This window comes from Pyrus communis, chromosome 1 (assembly GCF_041283825.1).
Source record: "Pyrus communis isolate YQ-2024b chromosome 1, ASM4128382v1, whole genome shotgun sequence".
Classification (NCBI taxonomy): Eukaryota; Viridiplantae; Streptophyta; class Magnoliopsida; order Rosales; family Rosaceae; genus Pyrus; species Pyrus communis.
The window spans coordinates 672,867-699,072 of NC_142565.1; the positions used below are offsets into that span (position 1 = coordinate 672,867).

General features: G+C 36.3%; 5 protein-coding genes across 7 annotated transcripts; 3 read left to right on the top strand and 2 right to left on the bottom strand.

Annotated features, from left to right (window-relative positions):
- The first annotated feature begins 7,677 nt into the window (after positions 1 to 7,677).
- On the top strand, positions 7,678 to 11,589 carry LOC137720040 (polyadenylate-binding protein-interacting protein 12). 2 transcript variants are annotated; one of them, XM_068459040.2, is made up of 11 exons: positions 7,678 to 8,119; positions 8,247 to 8,841; positions 9,147 to 9,257; positions 9,354 to 9,398; positions 9,499 to 9,571; positions 9,692 to 9,804; positions 9,924 to 9,983; positions 10,070 to 10,117; positions 10,205 to 10,273; positions 11,107 to 11,168; positions 11,299 to 11,589. In XM_068459040.2, the coding sequence occupies exons 2-11, from the start codon at positions 8,311 to 8,313 to the stop codon at positions 11,354 to 11,356; spliced, it is 1,170 nt and encodes a 389-aa protein (XP_068315141.2). In that variant the 5' UTR covers positions 7,678 to 8,119; positions 8,247 to 8,310; the 3' UTR covers positions 11,357 to 11,589. The 2 variants fall into 2 exon arrangements, with proteins under 2 accessions (XP_068315141.2, XP_068315140.2); XM_068459039.2 differs by having other exon boundaries at positions 7,751 to 7,969.
- Positions 11,590 to 14,661: 3,072 nt separating this feature from the next.
- On the top strand, positions 14,662 to 15,618 carry LOC137721035 (uncharacterized). The gene has a single exon (XM_068460158.2). The coding sequence runs from the start codon at positions 15,040 to 15,042 to the stop codon at positions 15,460 to 15,462; it is 423 nt and encodes a 140-aa protein (XP_068316259.1). The 5' UTR covers positions 14,662 to 15,039; the 3' UTR covers positions 15,463 to 15,618.
- Positions 15,619 to 16,338: 720 nt separating this feature from the next.
- LOC137719586 (small heat shock protein, chloroplastic-like) lies at positions 16,339 to 17,699 on the bottom strand. The gene is made up of 2 exons (XM_068458625.2): positions 17,338 to 17,699; positions 16,339 to 16,908 (listed from the first exon to the last, which is right to left on the bottom strand). Exons 1-2 carry the CDS (start codon positions 17,576 to 17,578, stop codon positions 16,481 to 16,483), a joined length of 669 nt encoding a protein of 222 aa, XP_068314726.1. The 5' UTR covers positions 17,579 to 17,699; the 3' UTR covers positions 16,339 to 16,480.
- A 2,610-nt stretch (positions 17,700 to 20,309) lies between these two features.
- LOC137719389 (protein IQ-DOMAIN 17) lies at positions 20,310 to 23,036 on the top strand. 2 transcript variants are annotated; one of them, XM_088690674.1, is made up of 6 exons: positions 20,310 to 20,491; positions 20,617 to 20,749; positions 21,016 to 21,330; positions 21,472 to 21,687; positions 21,806 to 21,964; positions 22,064 to 23,036. In XM_088690674.1, the coding sequence occupies exons 2-6, from the start codon at positions 20,624 to 20,626 to the stop codon at positions 22,871 to 22,873; spliced, it is 1,626 nt and encodes a 541-aa protein (XP_088546800.1). In that variant the 5' UTR covers positions 20,310 to 20,491; positions 20,617 to 20,623; the 3' UTR covers positions 22,874 to 23,036. The 2 variants fall into 2 exon arrangements, with proteins under 2 accessions (XP_088546800.1, XP_068314532.1); XM_068458431.2 differs by having other exon boundaries at positions 20,491 to 20,749.
- A 1,010-nt stretch (positions 23,037 to 24,046) lies between these two features.
- Positions 24,047 to 25,903, bottom strand: LOC137721113 (uncharacterized). The gene is made up of 2 exons (XM_068460226.2): positions 25,711 to 25,903; positions 24,047 to 24,397 (listed from the first exon to the last, which is right to left on the bottom strand). The coding sequence occupies exons 1-2, from the start codon at positions 25,831 to 25,833 to the stop codon at positions 24,302 to 24,304; spliced, it is 219 nt and encodes a 72-aa protein (XP_068316327.1). The 5' UTR covers positions 25,834 to 25,903; the 3' UTR covers positions 24,047 to 24,301.
- Positions 25,904 to 26,206: the final 303 nt, after the last annotated feature.

Sequence of the window (26,206 nt, forward strand, 5' to 3'; positions counted from 1 at the left end):
TTATTTAAAAAGTATGCTAAAGAACGGTTGAAATTTAACTAAATAAAATTTTGTTAGAAGCACTTCTATGGTATAAGGACATCGGATTATAGTGTGTTTACCGACCCAAAATGATGAAATTCATGAATCGGAGAAGTCAAGAATATGAAAGATAATGAATTAGAAAGTAACTCCTTGTTGGGGATTCGAACTTAAAACTTAAGATATTTACTTTTAATCATTTGAGCTCCAAACTCCTCCTCAAATTTCCAAAGTATTAAATGACAAATTATACTGTGAAACTCGCATACTGCTTATCCCGTCGACAAAAATTAAGAATTAAAAATAACACAACATACTATTTTGCTTCCTCATCCTTTTTCTTGTTCTTCTGGTGAATTTGGCAATTTTGTCATAGTTTTTGACTTGCAAATTTCGTTTTCCCGGTCATTAATTCTATGAATAGTAGTATTAGTTCAATTGCTTTCTTCTTGTTTTGGCTAAACACTTTGGTCAAGTTGCCTAATTTTTCCAAGACCATCCACATTCCACGTACCTTGTGTTTGGCCGCAATTACAAATTAGCTATCAATCCATGCGTGCTAGTTGGTGAGTGGGAGAGGGAGGATATTCAAATTGCTTGGTCCCATCAGGAATACTATTGACCTGCATACATATCAATGATATCATCCGATATGAGCAACGTTGAATAGGTCCTACCAACCACATGCATGGACCATTTTAGTAAGCATTGAGTGTATAGTATCAACTGGAATATTTGATTGCAAGGTTAACCAATAACAGACGCATTAAGGGACTTGGATCGTCCTAGGACCACTCGGAAGTCTGAATAAATGGTTGGAAGGACCTCTGGAGACCATTTAAGTTTGGGCATGTGATGGAGGAGAAGAGTGCAGAGGCGGACCACGGGTGCAGTATTATGTTTTTTTGAGACTTGACCAAAATAACGTTGTTTTGAGTCAAGTCCTTTAAAACAAAATAATTAAAAGCAAGTTTTCTTATTAAGCAACGTCAGGGAGTTGGTAGTTTATCAATTAATTTTTTTTTTTTTATTTTATAATGGGATCAACCAATGTTAGAATTCCGGATCTGCCATTGCATCTAACTATTCATTCATTCGAAACATATCATACATAGGACTATAGAATGAATTTAACTACTTATAATTTTTTGTGAATAATGCACAGATGTATAGTAGACACCGGAATTTTTGGTCTTTCGAATCTTGGACTGCACATCCAATATTTCATTAATCTGATAACATGTCGGATATCGGAGCATAGTAAAATTTTCACTACATATCAGAATTTCCTAGTATGCAATTGGTGTATACTATACGCGGAGATCTTTGACATTGGATGTTCAAACCAAACAATCCCTTTCCATGAACATTTTGACATGGACTGTTTGAATTGGCGGTCATAGTGTCAAATTTTTTATCCCTTTCTTTTACTTGTAGCGCAAGCTGATTTGAAATAACTGAGACTCGGGACCGAGTGCGAGGAAAAGTTACCCCTTGTTTACATATTTTTAGGTAACAACAATTTACAGCCCCTTTTTCTAACATTTTGTTGGCTTGCTTTTATGGTGCAACATAGAAGCCATGCGTGAAGTGAAACTATCGGAATCTTTGATCCATTTGAAGAGATGAGGATCCTCTTCGAAGGAATCACTTCATCATATCCGTTTATCGTACAGCATCCGATTAATTTTCATTAGGTACTGTTTGCGTTTAATTTTAAATAAAAACAAATTCAAAATGATTTATGGCCGTAAAATGACAGATGAATAGACACGATGAACTAATTTCCGAAATCATCACAAAGAGAATCCTGATAGGATCATATTCTCATTTGAAGGACTATTGTTCGAGAAGCAACTTGATCAGCCACTTTTCAGTTATTGTCTGTTAGCCTAAGACTGCACGCATTGGGAAATTGGAATATACTGCCTAATCCCGAAAATGAACTTTAGAGCATCTTTAAAGAAAATGTTAAATCATAGGTGAAGATGTCACTATGTATATTTGACATAAAAATTTATTCCAACCGAAATGTTATTTGCTGACTGAATTTAAAGCTTTTGTAATTACAAGTCAAATTTGATATTAACGTCAAATTTATTTTTATTTGTTTAATAATCGGTTGCATATTTCACTAACTTTTCAACTAATAAGAATTTTGTTTCAACAACTTTTTTAATAAATACTACCATTTAAAGCTCTACATTGATAAGAAAATAATATTTGATAGTTTGGTGGCTGTTGTCCTCTTTACTTCTGTCTTTTTTATTTTTTTTTTAATGGATATCGTGAATTTGATAAATAAAAAAGATCAAAATTGTTGCCAAAACACTGCCAATTCCAGCATTTGCTCACTGATTTTGCTAAATTCAGTCTGGCCGCCTTTTTTTTTTTTTTTTTTTTTTTTTTTGGTCAAAAGATTTAGTTCGATTAGTTTTGGTGCATTTGCTCACTGATTTTGCTAAATTCAGTCTGGCCGCCTTTTTTTTTGGTCAAAAGATTTAGTTCGATTAGTTTTGGTTAATTTTGTTTCATGAGTGGATAACCTAGCATGGGAATTGATTGGATGTCACAATCAGATTCCTTGCCTTAAAGAAATAAACATGAACAATTTGGATTACGTGGGAATAACCAGCCATTGAAAAATTTTGGGGTCGAAATTATCTCCAGATCTCGTAGGCCGAAGCCGATGGATTGATAAATCCAGATCATTCATTTTAAATCATACAACTTCAATTAGTTCATCTCATTGGTCCGTTTCACATAAATTAAGGATCGGGATCTCTTTTTCTTAAACGGTCCAAATTTGTCGATTCATCGACTTTGAACTACGAGATATGAAGATGTTATGAATTCCAAATTTTGGACAATTGAAATCTTGGCAGAGCCCCGTCGGAATCGTCTGGTCCACCTCCAAAACAAATACGGTTGATTTTGAGAAGTGGTGATTGCAAATTCGCAAACAACGGATCATTCGATTTATAACGTGTTTTAAATCCCTCTGTCCATCATTTAAAACATGTTTCTGTCCAAGTGAAAAAAATAAATAAATTACTATTGCACACCATTTTTCCGTGCACACTATTTTGTTTTTAACCATTACATCGAATTCCAACAAAAAAAAAAAATTACTATTACATTGAAGAAATTAAGGGCATGCTTGCTTACGAACAAAATATAGGAATTGGAATCATTTTAATTTTTGAGTTTTTTGTATTTACTAACACGTAAAGAATTGAAAAAAAAAAAAAACGTTAGTTTCTCATTAAGATACGTGATAAAAAACCTGAAAATAAAATCATGAATCAATCATATAGGGATGCTAGTTCATCCAATTCAATTTCCTTACTTTCCATGTTCCTAAGTTCTCACATTCCTTTATTCTTTCATTCCGGTTAAGTAAACATGTTCGTCCTAAATGAAATCAAGGGCAAGAATTAAGAGAAGGGTACCCAAAAAGTAAAAAATAATAAGCGTAAATTCTTCCTCTTTCGAAACTAATGTTTTTAAATTGTTAAGCATATCTTATTATCTACAGATTCGACTTAAATAAATAGCAAAAACAATATATGTTTGTGATGAGTTACTTGAAACAACCAAATTATCATGAAACAAGGCTCATATCTTGAGAAAATACAAATTTTGGACCACAAGTTGGATGAATGTGAACAAACTTGATGACATTGGGCAATATGACTATTTCCGAAAAGAACAGGGAAATGGTAAGCAAACATTTTCTCATATACGCTGTTTAGTTATGTTCGTTATTTTTGTTATTTTTATTTAATTTAATTATTAAATGTAAAGAGAGATGAGGATGAATTAAAAATAATATGTAAAAATCAGCACGCGAAATGAAAAAAAGTGTAAAATGCAAATAAAAATGACCTCATAACTCAAGGGCGATGGGGAAAAAGTGATGGATTAGTCTTGTAACTCCTTCATCTTTTGCCAAAAAAAGACGAAAAATAGAAAGACAAAGTTTGATGAAGGTTCGGGATGCGGGATGGACTGAGAGTTCATGTTGTTGTTATTGAATGCTGCCAAAAGGGAAAGGACCACTGGTCACAGAAACCGCCCTGTTCCATTGAGCGTTTATTTCACATATCCATGAAATTATATCATTGAATTTCAACAAAATTAACAATATATATATATATTTTTTTTTGGTTTTGAATTTTTGTAATTGTTTAGGAAAATAAATTTGGAACAGTGTGATGATACATGTTTTATTTTCTCTCTCTTTTAAGAGAGATTTTTTACTTGTTGGAACATGATTTAGTATACCAAATGCAGATTCAGGATTTGAATCTTGGGTGGTTTCAATGTTAAAATGTTTAAGTTTTGTAGATAGAAACAGAGCGGAAACATGCAATTTCTTTTTCTTCAGTTTATTCACTAAGACATTTCGTCAAACACTTGACGAGTGATATCGTGAGGATTTGTCGAGTATTGTTCATGCAACCTATTGAGATATGTCTAGCAGGTATTACATCAAACATTTGGTAAGTACAAAGAACGCGAACAAAATATTCGGAGGGTCCTTGGAAGACCTTTACATGTATTTTTTCTCTGCATGGTCGTAAGACCACCTAGGTCTCAGTGTGCATATGCATCTGGTACTAAGCGTAATAATACAATTGGTTGGAAATTTAAAAAATAAAATAAAATAAAAATTTGCAACTAATTATATTATAACACTTGGTATACTTGACCGTGTTCCTAGATGCTAAAAAAAATTCTCCTATTTTAGTGGTTGGGGCCGACTTGTTATTCTGTCTGGGAAGTGGAAACATCATCAAATTATATGCATGTACTTTTTGTAAATTATACCATAATATGTAATTAGAATAATTACTTGTTGGTTACAAAGACCATTGTTTCACCAACAAGTAATGAACAAATGAAACATGATTGTATGTTAAAACAAGCAAATTATGAGTGAAAGGCTTCTATGAATTATTTATAGGGGTGTGCTATTCATATACCTCATTTTACTTCTCACACACTCCTTGATAATTTATGTCCGTTGATCTTTTTCAATTCATCCGATTCAATGACCGAAAATTAAAAAGATATATGAGAAGTAAAATAGGGTGTGTGGATATCACGCCTCTATTTCTATAAAATTTCCCTCTCTTTTTTTTGGTCCATATAGATTCTCTCTTTTTAATCGAAAGAAATGAAGTATGTTTGGTGCACTTTTGTAAACATTTTTATGTTTTGGCAAATGGCTAATAAACTTCCTATAGCTAACTCCTTGGTTGATGATGCTTGTCATCAAATCTTCACATCAAGTGTCGCTTGCGATAGGGGTTGCTTGTCTAATCCGATACTAACTTGTTTAACTTAATACGGTAAAATAAGATTGATGTCATCGTTACAGTAATATTTTTTTAACAGTTCAGACAAAGAGTTTCACTGTTGCTAACCGCGTGAACCTAACCGACTTTCGTGTTATGTTCATTTTTGGAATCATACGACACGCGTCACGTTTTTATTAGGTACACATTTTAATAGCGGTCATCTTCATACAATATAATCTTTAATCTTCTAACCCTAAAAACTAGCCTCTATTTTCTCTCGCCTCATATCCGCCGCTATACTCAGACACCTTTCCTCCTCTATCTAGGGTTGATGTTTGCTCTCCTCCTCGCCTCCCCAATGCCCTTCCTCGAATTTTCCTTGTTTATCAAGACTCCCCATGTTATTATTTCTTCACTCTTCAGGTATTTATGATTTTGGGATTTTTTATGGATAATTTTCCTTTCTCGATTTGGTTGCCATTTACCTAATTATCTTATTTCTTGTGCTAATGATATGTTTCTAGATACTTTACCTATTCAATGGGGTTGATCTATTTGTTGCTTGATTTCAAATTGAATTTATGCTTTTGTTTGGTTGTTTATGAACAATTATAGTGAAAATAATGACGGAGGAACGAGTTTGTGGTGCCGAGTTGTTTTCACATGATAATCCAATTTGGTTCAATCAACTTCTTGAGTGATGGAGTGGATCCGGTGTTCTAATCGGCCGATTTCAAATTTGAAATATCGACATTTGAGTAGGCCGGATTGTTTGATGGATAGAGTCACAACCCTTTCCAACCTATTGACCCGACCTAGTGCTTTTCCAGGTACTATCCCCTATGTTTGGGTAAAAATTTCCCTACTTCTAAGGAAATTAGACCAAATTATGAAGAAATGAACCATAAATTGTTAGATAAAGACGATTATAAATTGTATTAAGCAAAGCAATAGTAGTTATTGTTTATTTATTATATTATACACACGTATGTGTAAAAATATTGTGATAAATAAACTAATTAGATAAGAATTTATAGTTATTTGGTTCAAGGTATTTACTTACACATTCGAGATCGTAAATTCAATCATTTGTTAAGAGATTAACTATATCGTCAATATCTTTCATAGGTGAATTGATTTCTTTGTCAATTATAATTAAATTTCACCAACATATGCGTGGTTTAATGTCCTAATAAATAGAATGTTAAATTTTCACTCATCGGGTTAAAATACTGCTATCTTATATTATTCCATTAACTTTGAACGCTTCCCTTAATAATAATAAATATAAAACAACAAAAAACTAATACTTGAATTTATAGGCGACATGGTCAAACTTTCACCTATTTTCTATTCAAACAAAACACATAAAAATTCAAAGTTTGTTTTAATCACCGAAAAAACTACGAAAACAAAAAGCAAAGCAAATTGAAAACACCAAAACTTGTTCATATGCCTCCATTGTCAACGTCAACTTTCAAGCATATAAAAAACGTCGACGTCTTTCTGTATTCGATTTCTCAATTTTTTTCATCAATTAAACAATTATACTTTTGTGAGATGCTAAAACATAATGATTAAAAAAATTCTGCAATAACAACCGAGCCTTATTCTATTAAGTGAGGTTGAAAGTCAATTGTATAAATCTTAGAACATCGCTACGTTCGATTTTACGTCAAGTTTCCTTTAGCTCCAAGTATTATATATCTTTTCTTAAAGTTTCTTTCAAAATTTTCGTAAGTATCTCTGCATCTCTTTTGTTCTAAATTTCTGTCAATAATTAAAAAAGTTTTAATTATAAAGTATTATCACTGCTCCAAATTCAACGTTTCTATTTTTTATTTCATTTTCCAAAGCCTTTTGTTTTGTTGCAATTAAAAAATTCAAGTCAACAAACTTCCTCTGAATTATAACGTAACAACCTCTTTCAAAAAGATTATTCTTCCGACCAGAAAAATGCAAAAAACGTTGTGGGGGATGGATGCATATCCAAAACAATTTGTATATGGTAAGTAAATAAACCCTACTTAATTTCCTTCCATAATATGCTCTCACTGATCTTATCTCAATGGGCGAAAAAAAAAATTTAGTGTGTTAAAAACACGAGTCAGTATATCAGGTGATATAATATATTTGTTTAATTTTTTTTTAATTTCCAACAAATTATATTATAACATTTGATGTATTGAACAGTGTTCTGACACACTGAAAAATTTATTCAATATGTGTACGTAGGTCACGCATGCTTGATGCATGTGATCATCTATAAAATTATATATTTAATATAATATTTATGTTTGTGCAATTGTGTATAAATATTTATATGGGGGAAGTACAGAAAGGAAAACACATGGGTTATTGTAGCAATTAAAAAATAAAAGGTAATTGGGTTGGTGGGTAATTTTTTTCTTAAATTTTTATTCATCACCAAAAAATGTATATCATAGTCATCGACAATTTGGTACGTTGAGAGAGAAGAGAAGGTCCAAAAAGGCAGTGCCCTCTCTCCTCTGCATAAAACGGACGATCCCAAGCACCAAAAACGAACACCCTTTACCTCTCTCTCTCGTCGAGACTCTCATCGTCACTGAAATTTATAATCTTTTAATATAAATAAGAGAAGAAGAAGAAAGAAAAAAAAGGTAGTGCTTTGTTTGTTTTACCATTTTCTTATCAAATTTGCAGACTGTTTTTGCCCTTTTTGTTGCTTTTGCGTTTTTAATCTCGTGTACTTAAGCGATCTTGAGGTAGGTTTGATTTCATTTCAATGGAGTTGGTCTAGAAAAATCCAGGTAAGTTTTTCCGGTGAAATTCATCATCTGGGTCTGTCTGGAAATTTTTTGTTCTTTGTTGGTTTGAAAAATGATTCCTTTTTTTATTTATTTCTATGATCAGCAGTGTTGGGTAACAATTTTGCAGATAAATTTTGAAGAAGAATAAAGATTCAGTCTTTGAATCGAATAAAAGGGGTTGTTCTTTGATCATGGCTGTTGCTGAGAATGCACCAAATTTCGACAACACAGCAGTGTCGTCAGACTCGAATGCACAGAACGATCTCGAAAACCGAAAACCCAGAGTCGATTCCTCTGTGGTCCTGAGTGCCGAGCCCAATGTACAGTCCAACGGAGACGATCAGAATCCTGAGGGGAAGTTTCTGGAGCAGGAGAAAGTGACAACTTTCTCAGTCGCCACTAACAATCACAAGGCTCAATCGGGTCAGACCCCAAATGGGGTTGATTCCAATGGGGTTGATAACCATCAGACGGCGGAGGATATGTCTGATGGCTATGTGATTGATCAGAGGTCGAATGGGGAAGGGGATGAGAAATACAAGCGTGAAATGAGAGATTTGGAGGACTTGCTGTCTAAGTTGAATCCCATGGCTAAGGAGTTTGTGCCTCCTTCCCTTGTCAACAACAATGGCGGCTTTGATTTTGCTGGTGGGTTTGGATTTACTAACGGATTTATAATGCACACTAACTCTGGCAATGCCAATGGACTAATGGGTAGGAAGGTATGTGAGATTTTTGCATTTCCTTACCAAAGTTTAAATTTTTTATGTTTGGCTGCTGAGAAAATGCAGGTAATTAATTGATCGACAAAGTAGTGGTGTTTTCGTTTTGTTTGGTTGTTTTTCCTTGTGTTTGGTTTCTGAAAAATGAATGATACACTGATAGGTCATTGCATTATGAGGATTCATATGAAAATTTTGGTTTTTTTATTTCGACTTTTAGTTATCTAGAAATTTCATTGATCAAGTACCAATATTTGTTTAATTTTGCTTTTCTTATTGTTTGTTTACCTTCTTTTCGTCCACAGAAGAAGAATGGTTATAGTCAAGGTCGGGGTAGGAACTATTACAAATTGAATTTGGCTCAGAGGGAGGAAATGATTAGGAGGACTGTATATGTATCTGACATTGACCAACAGGTAATAGTTGCATTGTAGTTTGCTATCACATTTCAAAAAATTTGTGTTGCAAATGCTAATCTTTGTATAACTGACATTCTGTTTATGTCGTATCAGGTTACTGAAGAGAACCTGGCTGCTCTCTTTCTTGGCTGTGGACAGGTAACCAAAGTTTTTACTTTTCTAGTTTGTATGGGTTCAATATAGATAATGCTAGAATGGTGGATTATAATCTGAATTTCTCCATGGCTTCTTCCTAAAGGTTGTGGACTGTCGTGTCTGCGGTGATCCAAATTCAGTTCTTCGATTTGCCTTTGTTGAGTTCACAGATGAAGGTATTATAAAAACTAACATGTTAGATGCTTTAAGTTCATTGATAATTCTGGGTCTAGTTATGATGAATTAATGAATCTTTGTTTCAATGTGCTGATTCAACGATTTTTCCATCCTTGCAGAAGGTGCAAGGAATGCTCTAAGTCTGTCAGGAACAATGCTTGGCTACTACCCAGTAAAGGTGCTGCCTTCAAAAACTGCAATTGCACCTGTTAACCCAACATTTTTGCCAAGGGTGAGGACCATTTTACTACTTGTCATCAACATTTTTCCCAAGAGTGAAAAAAAGTGATTCATTGAATTGCGCTGATTTTACCTGTTCTTACTTGGGTTTCTTTTGTTATTATTTTGTAGTCTGATGATGAGCGTGAGATGTGCTCAAGGACTATTTACTGTACAAATATTGACAAGAAGGTAATTCCAACTTTCTGATCACGTTTGGGTGTTTTTGGACAATAACTGGTGCGCCTTTTCCTGAATTGTTTGTTTACTTGGTGCAGATTACTCAAGCTGATGTCAAACTCTTTTTTGAAACACTTTGTGGAGAGGTTGGTAGTTCAGTCTATGACAAATTTTGATTACTGCTTGTTCTAAAACTGCAACCTTATTGTATGGACTTTCTTCGGGCCGTATAGGTTCAGCGCCTGAGGCTGCTTGGAGACTATCATCACTCCACTCGTATTGCTTTTGTTGAATTTACTGCGGTAAGTACCTCGTGTATGTAAGTTGGATTTTTAGCACACGTAAGCCTCATTGTGTACTGTGCTTTGTGAGCGTGTATGCATGTATTCATCTTTTCTCTGGGGCAATTAGAGGTCAAAACCTATAGTTGATTTATAGTCCGACCTTGTCTCTTAAATACTTGTTAGTCTTCGATCAGCATTAGACAGACCTGTCTGATTTACTGTTCTGTATAAGTAGCTTTGAAATCTATTGTTTCACACTTTCACTACTGTTTTAAGATTTGGCTTTAGTTATCTGATTCGAATAGAACATCACAGTAAGCTTTACCCCTTGTACCACTGGTATTATAGTAAACAGAAACTATGGCAATAAAACAACCACACACGCCCCTACCTTAGCAACTCTAAGTGTTTCTTAAACAAACAGACCAAGTAAAATGGACATGTTCGGAGGACCATAGTGATCAAGGGGAAGGAGCAGATAATTGGATAGGAGATATCTGATCTACTCTCCAAACATGCTTGAAATGGAGTTGTATGGGCATGGCTAACACCGAATTGATGCAATCATTGATGTGGTCTGTTGTTGCACATACGCATGTCCAAAATCACCCAGTCACCAAATATTTTGATTTAATTGGTGAAAGTTTCTTCGACATAATATTTTGAAGATCATAAATTATTTTGAACAAGGAAAATGGTCTTTCTGTTATTTTAAGTTGTTCTATTTTCTTTGTGAGAACGATTAGATTAAAAGTTGTCTATTAGTCTTCTCATCCTTTCTGTTGTGCTCTGTAACTTAGGTAGTGAAAATCTGAGAATGATTCTTACTCTCTATGTTTTCACTCTTGCAGGCTGAAAGCGCAATTGCGGCTCTTAACTGTAGTGGTGTGGTTATGGGATCGCTCCCGATAAGGTCCGTTTGTCAGAATGTTCAGCTTACCTCATTACCTCTCCCCGCATCCCCACCTCCCACGCCTCAAATTTTCTTTTAGGATCAATTTACTTTGGACATCCTATTCATTCTTTATGTATTATGCATGCAGGGTAAGCCCCTCAAAGACACCAGTTCGACCCCGTTCCCCTCGTTCTCCGCTGCAGTGAACCACCTCTTCATGTTTCCATGACTAATCTGCTGCTGATAGATATATCAACCGTATGCATACACAGAGACAAACATTTCGGCGTATTGTGTTTCTCTACGCTTTTGTCTTGGTTACTGTTAGGTATCGTTGTGACCTACATGGGGTTATCTGTGGGTTTTATTTTAAACTTGTAGAGTTGGATGGAATTCTGAGGAGTTTAATGGTTTAATTTTACTGACCTTCGTTATGAAATCTAGAGGGATAATCCTGAAAATCTTGAATGCTTTGATGCTTCTCACGGTCGGAAGCTCTTTAGAGCTTGCCGGCCTTAACTTTTCGTGGTGCTCTTTTCTCGTTCTAATCTCACCCACATCTGGCTTTCTAGCTGCTCAGAGTTGGGGCGACATTTGAGATTTGTGATCCCAAATTTCCTCCCACATGATGACTATGGAGCTAGGTTTTCTTAGAGACTTACGGAGGCCACTGTGATGGTATCTGAATCTAATAACGCACTAACTTGTCAAAAAAAGTTCAACAAAAAAATAGTGCGTTATTGGTTTTTTATATCGCCCTAATGGTTTTGTAGGTCTAAGTTGCCTAACTCGCTTTATCTTCCATACATTAAAGTAGTCAATGAACTTCTGTCACTTTTCCTCTCCTCTCTTCGAGATAATTTGTCTTGTACTTGGTTGTATATCTTTTCGTGTCTATGCTTCCTACTTGTCCTCTTCTACAACGGAAGGTTTGGTCAAACATTTCATTATTCAATATAGTCGGATGAAATTTTCACCCAGGTTTGATCATAGGACTCCAAATTTGATTGAGTAATGCCCTCAAGGAGCAACTCTACCGCAGAAAACTCATATTTGAAAACAAAAACTGAAAATATCTACGAATTTCGTTACAAGTTCTCGAAAAAGAAAATTATATTGACAAAGAAAAAATGTATAAATGAATCAAGTAGCTAATAGAACAGTCTGTAACAGGGAATGTCTAATGCATCCCAACTTTATAATCTCAACAAGAAACTTGTTCTGTGCCGAACAATAGTCAATGAACTCTTCGCGAAGTCGGAGGCAGTTGTCGGCGTTTACCGGTGAAGGGGTCTGCTGGCATTGCATGTATAACAAGTATGCACTGCACTAGTTAGATCAGAGACCCAAGTTGCAAGTACCTGTGACTCTGAGTGAAGTAGTAGGAAGTGGTAAGCTCTCCAGTTTGTATTTGGGTTTGGATGTTGTTGGACTATATTCCATGAGTAGTTTAAGAACTTTTCGTTTTCATTTTTCTCATTGTTTTGATAATTTGATTACTACATGAAATCAAAATCGAAAAGCTACTTTGTTGAATTTTTAAAATTAAAAGCTAAAAGTATTTACCAGACAAGTTTTCAGCCAAAAAAGCTGAAAACTAAAAACAAAATGTTATCAAACGGCCTCTAAATTACTCAAATCTATAGAGTTGGAAGATTCAAACTTCATACAAGACAACAAGCACTTTGCCCTAGCCAGTTAACCCACATCTGTGTCGATTGGCTTAGATTCATTGAACTTGTTTGGAACCACTCTGCTTGAGGGTGAGTCGGCACAATGCCTTTTAAGGTTTTCATACACTCTTGGATGGGCTCCTCCACCCATCTTTCTTTCTGTACAAAAACCTAACATATGTGTTCCGCCCCAACCCACTTTTGACCGTACAGCACCCCATGCAAATCGAACTGGATGACCATTTGTCTCTTTGCAATTCTAAGTTCTAGATGTGGCAGCCTAGCTCAAAGCTAGTTTCACAGATTTTACGTGTTTGATGAGATCTACTTCTGTACGCATTTGTCTCATCTTTTAATCAAACTTATCAAAGTAAATTCTTACATAGAATCAAAGATATATCCTTTTATATTTAGTTCGTCATCACACCATAAACTCTACATACAAAAGAATATATTCTCATTCACATACATATCGCTGACGAATTTAAAATGAAGCATGAGAAGGCCAAAGTCTAGGGTTAGGTTAGGTTCATGGGGTGTACTTATTTAAATAACCTAGTAAGTTAACTATTCAATAAACTAATTAATTAGAGGTGCACTTTGTGCAAGCAGGAGATCTCTGTCTTCTGGTTTCATTTCTTTCTTCCTAATCTGACAAAGACATGCACTCAGTGGACAACCCAAATCTACCTTTGTGAATTTGAACAAACATAACCAATTAAAATGCGATTCCATTGATGACTAATACTAGTTAAACACAACAATGATCACATATTATCGTTTTGTTGATTATTTGTTCTTTGCGGGTTTTGGTTCGATCCCCCCATTATATATCTAGCTCTTTTATTTTAGTTTATTAATAAATAAGGCGGATGAGGAAGAGCATGAATTATTTTAGATGTATTGGTCCTTAGCCCTACATAGAAAGGTTGGTTTCTCTTACACAACCATTACTCCTACAAATTATGCTTTAAGAAAGAAAAAAGAATCACCACCTTGATATATAGATTTGTATTTTCTTTTGTTCTTTGGCATCACCCAAACCATAAGGATGATGTATCTTCCTGCCTGCCTCCAAAGTAAGCTTTATAAAATTTCCACAGAAGATTTCCGTCGGTCCTTACCTCAATATAAAAATCACCCAGAGTCTAAAGTAGTGTCCATCCTACAATGCTATGCCACTTGTACATTATAAAAAAAGTAAACAAATAAAACAAATCAATAGGCATGGATTGCCTATGTGACTTTTGACAGAAACGTCAGAATCGGGTGTACTTGTCACAAGAATGAATAGGAATATGAAAGATTGAGAACGAAATAAACAAATTTCTCTTTAATAATTCTATATCTTGATAAAGACATGAATGAATGAGCACGGAATATACAATAATAATAATAATGATATTCTTACCATATTTTTATATCATAATTATATATTATTTTAAGCAGTATTTGATGTGGATAGTTATATTATCTAAATTAATTAGCATTTAATTTCAAAATATTAATCAATAATTAATAAAAAGATTGTTAATTAAATGATGATTGTGATATACGAAATGTCTTCTTCTACCACCGAAGATTATTTAAGTGTTTTAATTAATAAAAAAATTGAAATTAAATGATGTAACTTGTTCAACTCATCTACCATCTAAGATGGTAAAGAAATGTGATATAAAATTGTGATAAGAATATTATTACTCAATATACAATCTTTTTCTTTGTAAACAGACATGACCTAAACTTCTACTACTAGAAATCAATAAAGCTCAAAGCCGCCATGGTTATGAGGCTATGAGCAATATGCCAATGCACCACCCTCCACTAAGGGACTTATCTCTCTATCTCTCTCTCTCTCTCTCTGCATGCGTGTTGACAACTAATTTTTCTTTTTCCTTTGCTTACTCCAAAAGACCAAGACCAAATATTTATACATCTCTCGTTCCCTCTACTATTGGCTTCTCAATTCCCACTCCAAATTGCCCTTCTCAACAGAAGGACAGTTTTCTTTGCCTCCTTCTTTCCACTCCCCACAAAACAAACCCCCTCGTTCCTTCTGCCCTTCCTTAATTTATGTCGCCTTAATTTCCTCCTCCTCTCACACACTATACATGTCACCCTTGCTCCTTCACACCTCTGCTTGTTAATACTCTCTCTCTCGAGACCTAGCTATATATATATTTAACATCTCTCTCACTAGCTAGCTGTGAAGAAAAATGGGCAACTGTTTCGTTCTCTCCAAGGAGGACAAAGTGCTGAGGGTTTTGAAGACAGATGGGAAGGTTTTAGAATTCAGGGCACCAACCCTAGTTAAGGACATTTTATCGAACTTTTCAGGCGTCGGTATTAGTTTATCAAAGCAAGCTTCGGAGCAGCTTTCTCCTGATTGCAAACTGAAGCTCGGGAAGGTTTACTATATGATTCCCCTTCCGGGTTCTGCAGAAAATGACAGTGCTGCTACAAGAAGGATTAAGATCGTCGTAACAAAGCAACAGCTTGAAGAGCTACTGACTAGGCAAATATCAGTGCAGGAGGCACTTTCAGCATCAGGACCTGAAAAGAAAGCTTCTTCTTCTTGTGTTGATTCTTCAAAAATTTGGAAACCGAAGCTCAAATCCATTCCCGAAGAAATCGAGTAAAGTAATTAGGGTTACGTTTCGGCGTATAAGCTTCGTAATCTATGGCTGATCATACACACTTTTGAGTCAACATCGTTTTAGCTTTTCATCAGTCTAGCCTGCCTTGTAAAACACATAACGAATGAATGGCCAATAATATTTTCTAGTCATGCAGCATGATCTTTTGTGAACTTGTCAGGTAGGATTTAGTAAGCACCCGACAAGACACATAATCTACGGTTAACAATTAATTAGTAAAAGTGTGTGCGTACTTTCTACACGTTTTCGTAAACAATTCAAGTTTGAAATTTAGGTAATATCTGTTGAGAGTTATCCCACATTGGTGAGGAACAATATTTGTTACATGCTTATATGATATTGGGCTATTTTTCATATTGCCAATTGGTTTTATGATGGAACCTCAATTTCATCCTGGTATCAGAGCAAGGTTGTCCACGTGTGAAGCCCAGCAAGGTTGTCCACGTGTGAAGCCCAACGGCTACACGCGCTTCATGTCCTTGCCGATCTATCTAGAAGAGATTTTTCAACCTATCTAAGTATAGGGCAGTACCCATACGTTATTACGCAAACGAAGAAAAACTTAGTTTTTTAAGCGTACATCTATTTCTACGACAATATGTGCTCGTATTTAAGACACCTCTCCACATATAGGGTTTAGGGTTCAAAAAAGCATAGACTAGATTTTACTGTAACAACTTGATCAGCAAAGGTTAAATAAAAAATTCAGACTTTTGCAGATTTGGACCTCGAGCTCCGATTTGGGTCAGTAAGCGGCCCAACTTGGGAATCAAGCCTGAATTTTGTTAGTTCCGAGCTTACGCCTACTAAAGCTACTCTCGATCCATTAATTATGTCACCTGTATCAGTGGCTGATTTTCGATTTTAATACTACATATGTTAGAAACAACTTTGTACAATGCAACAAAGCACAAGGAAAGAGACCAAAACAACACACAAAATCAAAAGCCACAAGATCTAGTACGTACATGCTCACATTCAAAACAGATGAGGTTTTTTTTCACTGTATTGCAACATCAATAACCTTGCGTTCAACTTTGGTCTTAGGAATAGCTATGTAGAGAACACCATTCTTGAGCTCCGCCTTGATCTTGTCCTTCTTCGAATTATCCGGCAGCTGAAGCCGGGTATTGTAGGAGCTAAAGCTCCTGCTCGACCACGAATCGTCCCCGCCTTCTTCCTTCTTTTGCTCCCCCTTTATAACTAGCACATCGTCCTCAACCGACACCTTCACGTCCTCCTTCGAGAGCCCCGGCATGTCAAAGCGCATTTTGATTTCGTGTTCGTCGTCTTTGATGTCCCATGGCGCACGAACTTCCCCTGCTGCTTTGGTTCTGCCGGGGAATGCCACCGTGTCTCCGAAAAGCCGGTCCACTGTGTCCAGCATTTGCCGCATTGTTCTCACTGGGGAGAGGGGATCCAATAGACCTGCAAATTAATTTGTACCATTTTGGTTGATTATAGCTAAGCAATATTTGATCGCTTTGGTTTTTAAGTATCAACTTCTGGAACTAGAAATCACAATCATGTGAACAAATGAGATAAAAGCTGAAGAAATTTAATAAAGAACAAACTCGGGGTCAAAAGACAAAATGTTATATACATAGAATTTGTGTGGTTATAAGCGTAGAAATGCGACATTTAAAAACAAATAAGAATTTAGAAATTCATGCGTCGATAATGCCAATTTTACTGAACATTCATAATAGATTTTGTTAATTACAATGATATTGACACATTACAGTATATTAATATTTGGTAAGGTCGTTTGTTTTACAGCCGGATTAAGGTTCATCTTAGGACTTTCCTTTGTTACCCTCTGTTCAAAAAAGTCAAATTTGAGAGTGTTAGACTTACCAAAAGGAGAAATGTCCACAGCCGAACTCATTGGGCTCCTCTCCACATCAGTCCCTTGGTTGCCCTGATTGACTTGCACGTCCAACTTGTCTCCACCAGCCTGAGCTCTCACCACTGGCAGCCTATTCTGACGCGTTGGAAAGGTGGCGGATGACGGCAGAATGGCGTTTGCTTTGATTGAAGACCTTGCTTTGTTTGACAACAAAGGTGACGAAGAAGACAAAGCCAATGCTGAAGCCATAGTTACTATTAACAACACAGAAAGTTGTGCACACGGAAAAAATGTACGAAATCACACACTTAGTAAGCTTATCTTTATTGGGAAATTACAACTTTGAGATTTCTTGTTGAGGTAGGGAGTTATCATTGTGCATAATATATATAGGTAATGGGATTGTGGGAAGAAAGCTTGGAGAAGGGTCTTGAATGTTGAGAGAGAGAGAGAGAGATTTCTGGACCTAACGCTTATAAATATAACATTTTTCTCGTCTGTCTGGAAAGATCCATTTTCATAGAATGTGATTTTGTGATTAGACACTTGTGGTTTTAAGACATAGAAATGCTAAGAGGATCTTTTTTTTTTTAAAGGAAAATTAATGAAAAATGTTTGAAAACTTTGAGTTTTAACTATAAGTAACAAAAGAAAGGTTAAAGTGAATAGTATCAGATTTGACTTTTTAATGTAAAAATGTGATTTTTTGTTAAAGTGAATAGTATCGCGAGCTTTTTGTTAAAACTCCCGTTTAAAAAGTGAGATTATTTACGATCTATCCGTAACTTTATGCTTTTTGTATAATATTTTATACTGGTAGCACGATATTGATGTTAAGTGACGGATAGAAAATTATATTTTTGAGATAACTTTCTTAGCATTTCTCAGATATTTTCAAATGAACCCTTGTTTTGTAGTGTGTTCTTTTTCAGTACAAGGTTTTACCACCTTCTCTACAAATCCGTCTTTTTGCTCCTTGTCTCTTAACCTATGTGTTGGCAAGATAATAGAACATCCCCGATTAAAGAAAAGTATAAGTGGCAACTCTCTAAGCAGGAAGGAGAAGAAAGTTCACGCCGCTCTAGCGATAAGATGTCTATATTTTAAATTGATTATACACTTTTTACATAGACTTATGCGAGAACATTAAAGCATTGGACAATGTGTAGGTTCTAATTATTTTATTGATGTTTAAATAGATGACCAACTGGTGACTTAACCATGTCACTTCATCATTTTCAAAGGTCAGAAAGGCTTATAACAAACATTTCAGTTTCTTTTTTACCAACATCATATGGTTCTTTAGCGCTAGGAATAACCGGATGTGCCATGTAAAATTCATCGAGTGGTTTGTTGGTTCCAATTATTTGGAAAATGATCATCGTCAAATCTTTTTCTTAGGGATCCCGTGATCTCACTCATTCATCATACATCGTGCAATCACAAATCATTGTAAAATTTAAAATTAAATATGAATAGTATCTAACAAAAAATGATCGTACAATATACAATGAACGAATAAGATCATGAGATCCCTATAATCCTTAGGATGAGGATCCTTTTCCCAATTATTTGACAAAGTTAATTAGACATTAGAGGCATGCTTGATTTGTTTAGAGTAGCTATTTGCCAAAGTTAAATAGGCATTATGATCCCCTTTCAACATGACATAATCATTCACGGGCTAGCAAATAGCAATAGGAGCTGCTCTGAGTCATTAGACCACCTGGAGGTCCTGTGGATAATTCGGGTCCCACTTTCAAGTGATGCAGAGTTTTTATTTTTTTGGCTAGAAATTTTTTCTTTAAAATTTTTAATTTGATTCCCGCAAATAGGATGCCACTGGCCATTGTTTGTTGTTTCTCGTTCGTGATGTTTGTGGAAGGACTGTTCTCCAGCAACTGACTTTAAATATTCACCTACCCTTAAACACACAGAAAGAAAGAAGACAGAGAGACCAGAGAATCCGAGAAACTTTGACTGTTCTACTGAAAGAATGAAGATTTTTTTTTGGATTTTTTTTGTGAAGATTCTTAAGATTTTCATATTACGTTCATCGTATATTATGCTGTCAGAAATTATTTTACATATTTTTATTTAAAATTAAACATGAACATTACTTGACACATTATTTACGAATTCCCGAAATCCTCACAAAGAGAATCTGAAGAGGATCCTCATCCCTACTGAAATACCACTATTTTTTTCTTACTTTAATGATTGTATGGTTAATCACATTTTATAGTCCTAACTTCTAATAATCTTGCACTTCTGTAGGCTTGCAGCATCTATCCTAACACACACGATCTCATAGCATCACATGATCTGTTCGAGAAATTTTGGTTATGCTGTTTGATTAAGGCAATTTTCATATTGGTTTGAGATCAATATGAAGTCAAGTGGGGATCAAATCACATGATGTCTCATATTTTTGTAAAAATTATAGGAAAACTAATAAAAAAGATTTGAAAACTTTAAACTTTAACGATAAGGACAACATAAAGGGTAAAATGAATAGTATCAGATTTGACTTTTTAGTGTAAAAATGTGATTTTTCGTTAAAATGAACAGTACCGTAAGCTTTTCGTTAAAACTCTAAAAAATTATCTTATAAATGACGTAGTCCGAATTCTTCTACACAAGTTTTCCTTTTGATTAAGGAAGATTCACTTACACTTTTGAAGGTTTGGGACACCATAACTCTAACGTCTATGTTTCATACAAAATCCGCTCCTAGTTTATGATACAATTCTTTCATGACCCATTGAGTTGTTGATGAAAAACATAAAAATAAAAAAAGCAAAAGGTTAAAGCCCTCCTGCCCATCTTTACTTCAGCTTTCTGCAGTATCGAGAGTACATACTCTTTCATGTTGCCTCCAAACTCTCTCTCTGACACAGTGCCCCATTAAATTCCTCCATGCCACAAGAAAACACCGTTCCCTTTGTCATTATATACTGCAACATAATGTTAACGTTACACTTACATGTATATACACATACATACATACATACATACATACATACAGACAGACAAGGCCTGCACTGCACCTGCTGCTCCTCTCCTAAATGCATGAACTATCAGAAGCATAATAACCCCACTCGCAGAGCACATAGTTTGTTCTCTCTTCCCCTCTCATTAATTACATCTGTGCTTCTGAAGGTAAAGCATTTATTTTAAACATACCAACTTCTCAAATAGGAAGCTCCTATAAAGAAATTCCCATGCTTCATTATTTCATCACTTGGTTTTACTATTATTGCTGTTTCTGAGTTTTTACTGGTCAGCATTTTCATGGGGAAGACTGGAGGGAGCTCCTGGTTGACCGCGGTCAAAAGGGTTTTCAGGTCTCCTACCAAGACTGACAGAAGCAACACTAGGAGGAGAGAAGAACTGCAGGAACAAGTGGAAGAAGAAAAGGTAGGGTTTATATGCAATCCAGAGGGATGGTTTTCGCACTCTCGTTTTCTCTCTCTGCATAAATGGAAGGACAATGAGGGGCGGAAAGAGAAGTAGCGCAGAAGAAAAAAACGGGAGTGTGAAAATCACTACAGCGAAAAATGTGTTTTTGTTTAATTTTTACGTATGCAGAAACCAGAAAAGTTGCTAGTTGGAGTTCCCATTTTCTTTCTACTTTGAGATCTGTGACTTGAGTGGTTTTTGAGTTTTGGGTTTTGTTTTTGCAGAAGAAAGGAAAACGGAGATGGATTTTTGGGAAGCCTACGATCCAAGAAACGTTTATACAAGTACAACATATTGACAGTCCAAGATCTGCTGCTGATGGCGGAGCAGCCACTCAAAACGCAACTATGGCAGCTCATGATGAGGCCCGTGATGGTCCCAGAATGGCGGTGGCCCCGACAGCAGCTGCTCAGGCAGCAGTTGCCACAGTGCAAATGGCGGTCAAAGCTGTTCGTCTTACTAAGTCTAACTGCAGGCCTTCCATTTTCGTTAGAGACTATGCTGCAATTGTTATTCAGACTGCCTTCAGAGGATGTCTGGTACGTAATCATAATTAGTCAATAATTAATTAAGTTTTTCCCTCCCGTAATTTAGAGTAGTTTAAAATGCCGCATTGTCACAAATAACTTGGTAGCTAGCTGGTGCATATGAGTATTAACTAATTTGATTTGGTTTTGAAGGCTCGAAGAGCTCTTCGGGCGCTGAAGGGGCTGGTGAAGCTTCAAGCACTGGTGAGAGGCCACAATGTTAGAAAGAGGGCAAAGATGACTCTGCAATGCATGCAGGCTCTGGTTCGAGTGCAAGATCGGGTTCTTGACCAACGAACGAAGAGGCTTTCGCATGAAGGCAGTGCAGATTCCATTTTCAGTGATCCCGATGGCTTATGGAGATCCATAGTAAGATATTAACTAATTTTTATGTCAGGCGTCAATGCAGTCGAAAAATTAGATTGTATACAACTCGTGATACTACAGATTTGCTGTGAATGAACCAATTGTACCGTATGTAATGCAGTCGAAAGACGAAGAGAGTTGCGCCTTGGACGATCTGATCCATTGGGACAATTTGAAACCGAAAACATTGGAGCAGATTCAAGCCATGTTACAGAAAACCAAGCAAGCTGCCTTGAAGCGTGAAAGGAGTACCAGCCTTGCTTATGCCTTCTCTAGCCAGGTCTTTGATGCCACCACAGTTTTCTGCCTTACTAATTTTTACAATGTAATCAGCTCATAATTTGTACTAAAATGTGTGTATGGTCTCATAAAAATTAAGAAATTGAGCAGTGGTGGTAGCGGCGACGAAGATGCTGGTGAGCATGAGGAGCTAGAGGAGAAATTTAATTTGCTTGATGGTTGGACAAGAAGAAGGCAACGTGAGATCAATGCAGGCAGAGCTTCATGTGATCAGAGAGATCCCATCAAAACCGTTGAAATCGACACTTCTCGACCTTACTCTTATTCGAGTACCCCGAATTCCAATTCCAGAATCAAAAGATCAGATCAATATAATTATCAGAGCCATCATCTGCAGTATAATTATCGACAGCAAAGAGTTCCTCAGTCATATCCAGTTGCCTCTCCTCAATCACCCGTCACGCCATTTACTTCCATGGCAAGAAATCTACAAGTGCACTCGGCTAGTCCTCGTTGCCTTCGGGGAGATCAGAGGATTAACCACCCAATGCCACCTCCTCACACTCACAACTTGAACTTAGGCTCAACTAATTACAACCATGGATTGATGGGGGTGCCAAACTACATGGCTGCTACAGCATCAGCCAAGGCTCGGATTCGGTCTCAAAGCGCACCAAGGCAAAGGCATTCAGCAAGCGAGATGGAAAAGCCAGGATCCGCGAGGAAACGCTTGTTGTTTCCAGCTCCTCATCCATGTGGTGATAGCAGTGCTAATGCTAATGTTAATAGTGGTTCAGATTATGACTTGGGGAGCCCTAGATATAACAACGGCATCAAGGGAGGCCTTGCAGTTCGAATGCCGCAGAGGCCTAGCGTGTCTTCTTGTTACACAGATGGTGAAACCTCTCCAACTTCCAGCAGTGAGCTCAGAAGGTACTGGTTGAGGTAATCAAGCAGAAGTGTGTAACTGGCAAATTTGACACATGATTAGGTACTGGTGGTTAATCTGCTAACTCAACTTCAAATGCACAATATGTGATTAGAGGAGCAATTAACTTAGCTTTTAAGCTTTCGCTAGATGCTTTTATTCAATATATAAATCTCGTTTAATATCCGAGAATTGTGGGACTATAAGCCATTGGTGCATTTTGCTCCCAACAAAGCAGCAACGGCTCACTATCTCTCTTATTGGGCACATAAGCAACTGATGCTAGCATAGTCTCTGCAGAGAGAGAGCAAATCATGCTCTCTAAATCGATGCAACCGGATACTGAACAAAGTTGATGACTTCATTTTTTATCGTCTTTCTGCTAAAAATAGCATGAACTGAACAATGCATCAGCAGTAACCACGAGCTGATGGCCCAGTGGTAAATGACAGATTACGAGGCTTTCTTAAAACTAAAAACTGGAGGTCTCGAGTTTGAAACCCGCTGCTGGTGTGGAAGCCAGACTTGTGGCTAGGAGGAAGCTGAAATGCCTCTATGAGTCTTCCTAGCCCTTGGAAGGGATGGATAACCAAGGCTTGCCACCAGTTGTCTTCCTTTTAAATTAAAAAAAGCATCAGCAGTGTCTTATACCATACAACTCGAGATATTTCTCCGACAACCCGCAGATGGTGATCACATCATCTGCATTATGTGTGCGAACTTTTTCAAGAACTGAATCACAAAGATGATCCCTTCATCCGAAACAAACAAATCAAGCAACGGCAATGCACATCCAAAAACGTTTGGCTCCTCCTTGCAGACAAATCGTAACTTGAAACTTTACATTTTGCAGTTATATCAGAGATTTTGTGTATGTGGTTAGATTGCCACTTGCAGTTGCGGAGAAATGACTCTTTACACAAAAGGAGCCGATAGTGTTCATACGCACATCACTCTCAAGTAATTTCAACTCTCTTTAAAATCTTGCAAATGATACGAATTTGAATCATTCTACCTAACAAGTCAGAGCAGACGAATCTCACATAAATCAGTCAAAGTAGGTACATAGATCCATAAATATGTATGGACAGAACCTGAGAGAAACTTCGGTAGAGTTGTCTGTAACATCATATTTTCTGCAATCAACTCCATTCGCAGGGAAATTTTTGACCATGAAACACGGCAAACACAACATACTCGATGAAACAAATTTATATCCGAAAGTAAAATAACCTCTCGTCGATGCATAGTATCTCTCAGAGCTACTGACAGTTTTCATCTGATAAAAATACAAAATACTCGATTCCTGTAGTAACAGTAGAAGTCAGTTATGTCATTATTATTCTTTGTAAGGGTGGAGAAACGACATAGAAACCACCCGCATAATTCGAAAAAACAAAAAAGATGTTTGGAGTCACAAGAGAGTTGCTGGTAGCATTCTCAAGGCATCTACTCGGATGCTTCTGCAGGTTGTGGAGCTTCCGTTGGCTTTAAACTTTCAAGAGCTGAAATTCTTCTATCCAATGATTCATGAAGGCCTTTCACCTGGAGAAACAAGGGAAAAAATTCACATCTCATCTATCCTTTTCTTGCTATTTAAATGCCTAGAAATTATTACACACAAAAATGGTTGTAAAACTGCACGAAACTAAAAGGCCAGTAATAGTGGCGATCCATCTTGTAAACAGAAGATCATACAACGCAGAATCATGTAAATGAAAAAACAAAATAGCATATCTCGGGCAAAAGCCAGATTTTCCTGGGTTCCACCAGAATTTCTTCTACTACCGACATAATTAGCACTACGTCAGAAATGCTTCTTAGGAGGTAGGTTTCTCAAAATATGAGTCGGCAAAGTGAATAGAAACTTATAGTTTACAAGTGTGAGTATGTGGGTGCACGCATGAGTAAACAGTTTTAAAGCACAGATTGCTTTACCGACAATTCCAGCAGCATCGTGTTATGAGCAAAATTTCTTTTCCCATGTCAACATAACAAACTGTTCAAATCAAGGTTTCTTTTCTTGTTCTTAATAGTAAAAGAAAACCTTATTTCACACCAGGAGGATTCATACACGATTCAATTTGGAGATGCGTTCGCATAGCCTATAAGAATATACACATAACCCTAATCGGTTGAAAAGAACGAGTAGGGTGCCCGCTAAAATCAATATAAATGAATACAAAACTGATTTCTCTAAAGAGAACCCATCAAAGCTCACAACTAACCGGTAGAAAACAAGGATCCTAAACACGATGCAAAGAAGGAAAACATTCGAATTACCCGAAAAGAATTAGGAAAAGGAATAAAGCATTGCTGGTTTTGATTCATCCACGACCAATAGTGATTATCATCCGTGTAACATAATTGATCTTCATCGTCATCTTACCAACATTATGCTTCCAATTTTCCACCGTCGAAGAACAAAATTTAAACTACTAAAAACGAACACCGAAACCGCCATATAAATGTCACCAACGCCCTCAAGAATTTCAAACCCCTCACTCCTCCTAAACAACCGAAATTGACTTACTCAGCAGCAATTCATGACATTGACCAGAACAATTATGCATTAATTCAAATAATAACTAACTAAAATGCTCATAAATCACTTCTGCAAGTTCGTTTTTAACTTTTAATATTCATTTTTTCAGCTCAAAAGGAGGAGGATTTTCCCTTAATATCACAGAAAACAACAAATCGTGTCCAACCCCATTTCCCCAATCAACTCAAGACTCAACCTTCCGTCATCACGCGAAGATGGGAAGGTTCCCAAATCAACAAATTGAACAAAACCCAAAGAAAACAGAAGAAGAAGAAAAGATAGAACCCTAAGAATTGCAGAAAGGAAAACGGACCTGTTGAGAAATAGAGTGGTGGGCGACCTTGTAATCGTTGTGGAGGATGTAGAGACCCAGAAACGACGCCACCGCAGCTCCGCCGAAAAACGACGCCATTCTCACTCTCAGAACGTAACCCATCTTTCTTCTTCTCCTTCCCCTTTCCTTCTTCCTTTCGCTTTTCAAAATTGATTTCCGATCGACAATATTTAGCCCTCGACTAAAGCGACGCCGTTCCAACCTACCCACCTTGTAGCGTAAAACGAACCGTTTTGAAGTACCATGATTTTCCAAATTTTGAATGTTTTCTTCGAAATTTTGTTTGGGCATATTTGGACACAAAACAGAGAATTTGAACTTGAGTGTATAAAACATTAGGGTTTGTTCATTAACGTTTTTCAAAACAGTTTTTCGTTTTGCATAAAATTAAATTACCGACCATTATCAAATCATAAAAATGAAAAATTCTAATTTTTGTTTACAAAACAATTCCTCAAAAATCATTTTACGAACA